The sequence below is a fragment of the Amphibalanus amphitrite genome, unplaced genomic scaffold (assembly GCF_019059575.1).
Source record: "Amphibalanus amphitrite isolate SeventyFive unplaced genomic scaffold, NRLGWU_Aamphi_draft 000343F_arrow, whole genome shotgun sequence".
NCBI lineage: Eukaryota > Metazoa > Arthropoda > Thecostraca > Balanomorpha > Balanidae > Amphibalanus > Amphibalanus amphitrite.
Window position 1 is genome coordinate 426,867 of NW_024881838.1, and position 7,027 is coordinate 433,893.

General features: G+C 50.1%; 1 protein-coding gene across 1 annotated transcript; it reads right to left on the minus strand.

Moving 5' to 3' along the window:
• Positions 1 to 3,666: 3,666 nt before the first annotated feature.
• Positions 3,667 to 6,712, minus strand: LOC122389092. Its single transcript, XM_043380783.1, has 4 exons — positions 6,213 to 6,712; positions 5,875 to 5,930; positions 4,721 to 5,493; positions 3,667 to 4,355 (listed from the first exon to the last, which is right to left on the minus strand). The coding sequence occupies exons 1-4, from the start codon at positions 6,272 to 6,274 to the stop codon at positions 4,122 to 4,124; spliced, it is 1,125 nt and encodes a 374-aa protein (XP_043236718.1). The 5' UTR covers positions 6,275 to 6,712; the 3' UTR covers positions 3,667 to 4,121.
• Between the last annotated feature and the right edge of the window lie 315 nt (positions 6,713 to 7,027).

Sequence of the window (7,027 nt, forward strand, 5' to 3'; positions counted from 1 at the left end):
TTCGCCTAAAAGTTTATCGGTTTTTCGATATGTATAACAACTGTAGTGGGCTCACCTGCAAACAGGCGTCGGCAACAATCGCGAATGCGGCGCACATGTGACAATAAGCAAAGGTCATTATAGTGTTACGACCATACGACGTACGGGAATGAGTTATCAGCTGTCTAATCGTAGACAACACAATGTCGAGCCTTAAACTGTAAGCCTGTATTGGTATTGTTTCTTTTATTTGGCTGTCGAACATTATTTATGGTTTGAAATATGATTTTATGTAAAATAATTGATATGAAAAAGCCGTCTCATAAGTTATAACCCCATTTCACCACACGCAAGTGGCAGAAATGACAATGATCAGCTGACGCATTTTTCCTGGCCGAAGTCAGAGCGCGCAGCCCGACGCACCACCACTGCACCACAAAGTATGAGCAAAAGCCGCGCCCAAAGCCAGGGCCCCGGTAACGTGAGGTAGCCGAGTCGGGGCAGCGTGCGCTGACCCAAGCCGGGGCCGCAGCTTTGGGCGCGGTCTACCGCATCCCCGCGGGCAGCCCCGGGCTATCACATGACACCGGGAGGACGCGCGGCTCCGGCTTGGGTCAGCGCACGCTGCCCTGACTCGGCTACCTCACGTTACCGGGGCCCTGGCTTTGGGCGCGGTCTACCGCACCACCTAACAGGCGTGTTCGAAACCGCAGGAGCTGATGATGAACGGGTTTATCGAAACTTGATTGGATGAGCATATCGGTAATAGCGATTTCAGTGTGTGCATTTATTGTTCATAGTGGTGTGAAATGTGGTTGGGGTACGACCGACAACCCGTCGGGGCGAATTTCGCACTGGGGTACTCAAAATTTGAAGAATTTAAGACGTTTCCATGAGTTTTGAAGGTATGGATAAGTTCTAAAAATCCGGTTCTCCTTATCTGGGCCATTAACTACATACGGTCCAGGAAAGCTGGCACACTACCTTTAATTGAAAAGTCCCTACCTTCGGATATAAAAAAATCCGAGATAAAAAACTAGGAATATTTATGACGTCATGTTATTCACCAACTTCGAAAATTTTCATGTCCATACCTACTTATATCAAGAAATTCACATTTATGAGTGTGACTTCCATGGGCTTCGATGCACACACACACACACACAGACACACACACACAATGTTTATTATGCCACCAAAGGTACACGAGAAATAAAGCACGATCAATGAAACATACGGTACAATGTAGCAACATAAAAGTGATAGCAGAGTGATGCAAGAGCGTGTGGATTTTCATCAACAACAAAAAAAACATTGGGGCGTCACAGGCATAGGTGTGCCGTGTGCTGGGTGTGCCCCCTATGCCAAAGAGGGCCCTCACATTTCACATGTTACCAATAATATTGTAGGCACTATTTTTAGTGGGTTATTCATAATACATCGAAGCCATCGATAAAGCAATAACAATCCTGTAGAGCTTGTTTCAAGATTTGCATTTTGCAATCGTGGTCGCGGAATATCGTCAACATTTTAGGAGCAAAAGGTGGTGCCGTAACCCTTTGCTTTCCAGTCCCCACCCTCCCCTACCGGGCGCCGCGAGTGGAATTGCGAGGGACAATACAGGTCTAACAGAGGCACCACAGACCTGGCAAGGGCACCATCAGCCTCGCAGGGACACATTGGGCCTGTCATGGTGCACCACGTGCCAGTCGGGGGCACTTCAGGCTTTTCAGGAGCGCCACAGTCCTGTCAGAGGCCAAGGCACCAGCGGCCCAGCAGGGGCACCACAGGCTTGCCAGGGGCACCACCTCAAGTCTGTCAGGCACCACCGACCTCGCAAGGGCACCATGGACCTGCCAGGGACACCACCAGCCTCTCGATGGCACTTCAAGCTTGTCAGGAACACTACAGACCTGCCAGGACCCATGTGCAAAAAAAAAATAGGGCAGCACCTAAATGAAGTGGTCAAAACTAAGATTCGAGATCCGTTGAGTTTTTTTTTGGGGGGGGAGTAAGTGGCGTAGTAAGTGGCTTACGACGGCCACTTAATACGCGAACACAGAAATGTATAAGCTTTGTATGCACTGGAGTTAGGCTGCACTATATGAATACCATATTTTGATTGTATGATCTTTATCTCATACGATCATTTGGCGTACGATCAGAGGGCCTTGGTACGATCCTTCAGTCAGTGACAGTCATCCTTTTACCTCGACGATCTTTTACGAATACGATGTTTCGTCCATACGAACGTTATACTGTACGATCTTTGTGCCATACGATCTTTTGACATACGATCATTTTCCTTGACGATCTTTTGCGAATACGATCTTTTGTCCATACGAGCATTATGTCGTACGATCTTTATCCATTACGACTTTTTGGCATACGATCATTTTCCTTGACGATCTTTAGCGAATACGATCTTTTGTCACTAGAGCATTATGTCGTACGATCTTTATCCATTACGAATTTTTTGGCATACGATCATTTTCCTTGACGATCTTTAGCGAATACGATCTTTTGTCCATACGAGCATTATGTCGTACGATCTTTATCCATTACGATCTTTTGCATACGATCAACTTCCTACGATCTTCTGCCATACGATCTTCTGCTTTACGATCTTTTGTCCGGTTACCGCTCAGCGTCAGCACACCTGTGACCGATTACAAGCATTCCAGCAAGTGTAAACGAAACATGGGGCACCTATATCTGTATAAATTAATATGAGAGCGTGTATTTTTTGGGTGGTACCATCTAACCATAGAACCGTGACGGAGCTCCTGTTTAATTCAGTATGACATAAAGTTAGGATCGTAAGTTCCGAACCAATAATGCACGCCCTTAGTTAGATACACCTATTTACATAACCTATTGCTGCAATAAGAGAACGAAATTGTTTGGGGAGTTTGGACATCCGCAGCCCTTCTCCTGGCCTCCGGTGGCGAAGCCCCGGGTTTCAAACCGTAAAATGCAAATATTGTCGAAAAAGTATGAAACAAAAGGCAGTAAATGGCTACCCAAAACCGACCAACCAATCGGTTATAATTTGTCATTAGGATTTGGGATTTGATTATATCGATAGTCTACGAGTCTGTCATCACGTTTCGATATTTTTGTCATCAATGTTTTTACTCATGGTATTATGCAGGCTCTCTTTTGTCTATTCGGGGTACCTTCGCAACTAACTATTGACGTTCCGCAACTCAGAAAGGCAGGCATTCGACGCGAGTAGCATTGCATGCCTACCTATTGACCGTTTGTAGATATTCGCGAGAAGTGACTTGAAAATCGGATGTGACTGACGTAAAAATGACCGTCCGTAGCACGTTGCATGCTAGCCACACGAGCTGCTACCAGCTGCCGTTATGTCATGTTACATAAAGTTACATAAAGTTACATAAAGTTACATAAAGCGTGCAACAATTCGGCATGCCAATTCATGGCGATGTTTTCGGTCGTTCTTCTGTATGAACAAATGCTGCATTGCATTACAGCATGCACCAAACTAAATATGCTGTGACCAGCATATTGTCACAACTCGCTAAACGGCGTCCCACAAAATCAGCGAGCTGTGAGTTGTGGGCAAGCGTCAGTCTCAGTGCTTTGCAGCGCGTCTTATCTCCCAATGACCCTGCGGCCTGCAGTCTGGGATCACAAAGAATACGAGTACAAGATATCGGTCACAGAATTAGGACTGTTTTGTATTAATTCCGCATTTGGTAGGGATATTTTTTGACACTCCGCATAGTCTCAACCCCTGGCGTCATCGGTGTCATCCGCCGATCCGTTGGTGTCAGTTTCGTGTGTCGGAGTCCTGTGTCGCAATCCTGTGTCAGAGACTTGTGTCAATACCCTGTGTCAGAGTCCTGTGTAAGTCCTCTGTGTTAATCTCCTGTGTCGCTGGGTATCAGACCCGTGCATGCAGTGCAGTGACCTGGCGGGTGCGGCTCCGTATCGCTGGTGTCAGCCTCTGTGTCAGTCCCCTATGTCAGACAGCAGTGACCTGGCGGGTCTGTGTCAGGTCAGACAGCAGTGACCGGCCGGGTGCGGCTCCGTGTCTCTGGTGTCAGTACTCAGTACCAGCTGTGTCAGTCCCCTATGTCAGACAGCAGTGACCTGTCGGGTACTGCTCCGTGTCAGGTCAGACAGCAGTGACCGGCCGGGTGCGGCTCCGTGTCCCGGCACAGGTACCGCACGATGGCCGCCGCCGCCGACAGCCGCACTGTCTCGGCCACGTGGTTCTCGTCCAGACACTGGTCCCGGTGCCTGCCCAGCACGGGTGTGTGGATAGCGGCCAGCTGCAGACAGACGCTGTGCTGGAACCGGATCGTCTCGGCCAGCGAGGAACTCCACAGCTGCAGACCAGGCACCTGAGGGTAGATGGCAGGACTGTAAGGCCTACATAATACCATATCCCGTATAAGGCACGGCACCAGACACACCCACACAGACACAGTACACGGCTGCAAACTCGGTGCCTGCAGACATTCAGGGCAGTTTGTTCGCTCTCAATTTCTGTGTCTCTAGCGGTAAAATCTGACAGCGTGATCATAAAATCAATGAGGAGTTAATCACTTGAATTTTTTTCGTACCGATGTAAGCATTATAATTCATTATATCCTTCATCGTCTGTTGTATAATACTTTTTTGTAAGTTATCCGTAAAGCACAAACGGACTTTTAGTGACCTCCCCTTCCCCGCCATAAGCCTTCCCCATCTCACAGATCCCACACACCTTGCGCAGAGTCTCGGTGGCCATGGCGTTGATGGTGAGGATAGCGCCGTTCACCACCGACTTGTTGCCGTACCCGTCCATAAAGTCTGGCCCATCGACCCGGTACACCAGCTGGGAGTGTATCGAGAGGTTACGCAGCACCGGCACCAGGCTCTCCAGGTCCGCCTGGAAGTGCAGCGGCCGCTCCGGCCGGGTGAGGTGCGGCCGGTCGATGGCCATCTTGGCGTACCACATCCCCAGCGTCATGACGATGAGGTCGGGACAGGGCCGGCCGCTACGGCAGTCCTCCTCGACCACGGCCAGCCGCTCGGCGTAGCCGGCACCGACGTACGGCGCCCAGAAGAAGGAGGCGCGCACTAGGTCACTGAGCACCTCCAGGTGACACACCCACCTGAGGTACTTGGTGCCGTGAAACATGGGCGTGGCGTGCGGACAGCGCAGCCGCCGGCCGCGCTCCCAAAACGTGGCGTTCTTGGACGACTGGTAGGTATCGTGCAGGATGTAACGCCGCCACAGCAGCTTCAGAGTCTCACGAATCTTCATGAAGATAATGCGCGCCCGAGAGTCACCTATGAACATGACGTACGCGGGTCGGCCGCGCCGCTCGCGAAGTCTCGTCAGGCACGGGATGGACTGTTTGGGGGGCAGGCCGGAGCCGAGACAGGACGTCGGCGAGTCCTGTGACGGGTTCTCCCAGTACATCCGGGACTGACTGAGCCGGAACAGCCGCCGACAGGCCACCCGACTCCTCTCGCCGTCAATGGCCCTGGGAACTGCAACGACGGCACACGGGATCAGCGGCTGGGTAACACGATACTGAAGCATCGTCACAGAGTCAACCGAGTTGGGAAGGACACATCTTCTCACACCTGAAACTCTTTTTAATAAAGTTGTTACTTAAAAAATTATGGTAGCATCTAGTGAACTTCCATAGTGCTCTTATGGTTAACAGTGACGCTGTACGTAGGAACTTGTTGAATAAAAATTGGACCAATGGACTATTATAGTACTTTGTTTGTAAGTTTAATTTGAATTGACCAGGGTTGACACAACAAGAGCCTAGACCCAACTCAAATAAGATATACCTACCTAAGCCGGGACATGTACCGAACACCGTGGGAGGGACATTAAAATTTAAAACGTTCAATTCTTACCATTTTGATTTATGACGAGAAAGACACAGCAGACTGCCAACGCCGCTGCAAACAACCTGCAGCAGAGGCATTTTGGTGCGTTTTTACAAACGAACCGAGAAACGGAAGATGACGGTTGCATTTTTATTGCAGATGGGTGCCCTGCAATAAAATGCAATATAGGTCCTATACATGCTTACCATAATAAAAAGGAAGGGGCCAATGCTTTCCCTCCTGAAAATCAATAAAAAGTTATTAAGCGTTAAGTTGTCAGCACAACAGGTTAGTAATGAATTGATAAATAATGAAATCGTCCCATTAGCTACATAAGCTATCGGCGATTGCTTACCGGTGCTTACCTGACACAGCCCTTCCAGTGGCGGATTGGCATCGTTGGACATGGGGCTATCGGCGGCCGCATTTTTTAACTCGACACCGGCGTCGCTGTTTTCCCAGACAGGTGTCACACTCTTCTCGACTTAATCCTCACATGACTATCTCTGTTCTTGATAGTCAAACAGTTATATCCGTCATTATCCCGATTATCCGTCCTTCTCAACTTCGTGCTCGTCCTATACTTCCCACACTCCGTCTGTCTTCCTTACTATCTCGTCTCTACTTTGTCCTAATTGTTATCCAAGTTCTTCATAGTCCTCATCCCCCACTGCCTCTACCCCGAGTTATTTATATAAGCACGGCCTCTCGCCTCTCACGGTCTCAGCTCACACACCCACGCGTGGGTGTGTGGATACGGCCGTGGCCACGGCCGTATCTTCACGCTCACTCAGTTCCGTCCTCCCGTCCTCCGTCTCTCCTCACTCGCTCCGATCCTGTCCCGGGTCAGTTCCGTCCTCCCGTCCTCCGTCTCTCCTCGCTCGCTCCGATCCTGTCCCGGGTCAGCTCCGTCCTCCGTCCCTCCTCACTCGCTCCGATCCTGTCCCGGCCGGGTCGACGTTGTCACTGCAGCTGAGCCGGCTCAGGCTGGACCTCACCTCCCTTCCTGGCGTCTGTCTCTATGTGGTCATCGGCGCCCTAACCAGGTATTGAGGATACAATATTCTGTACCGCACTGGTAACTGCCGTCAACCCTCCGTGCAATCTCACTCCGTCCGTTGTTTCCTCCGTGGAATTTCACACCCTCCACACCGCACTCAGCACTGGCTCGCTCCGCGGC

Excerpts from the sequence above, each read along its gene's own strand:
- LOC122389092 (XM_043380783.1), bottom strand. The coding sequence starts at position 6,274 with ATGCGGCCGCCGATAGCCCCATGTCCAACGATGCCAATCCGCCACTGG. Across the intron at positions 5,931-6,212 it reads CACTGGAAGGGCTGTGTCAG|GTTGTTTGCAGCGGCGTTGG; the intron begins GTAAGCACCGGT and ends CCTCTGCTGCAG. Across the intron at positions 5,494-5,874 it reads TCTCGTCATAAATCAAAATG|TTCCCAGGGCCATTGACGGC; the intron begins GTAAGAATTGAA and ends CCGTCGTTGCAG.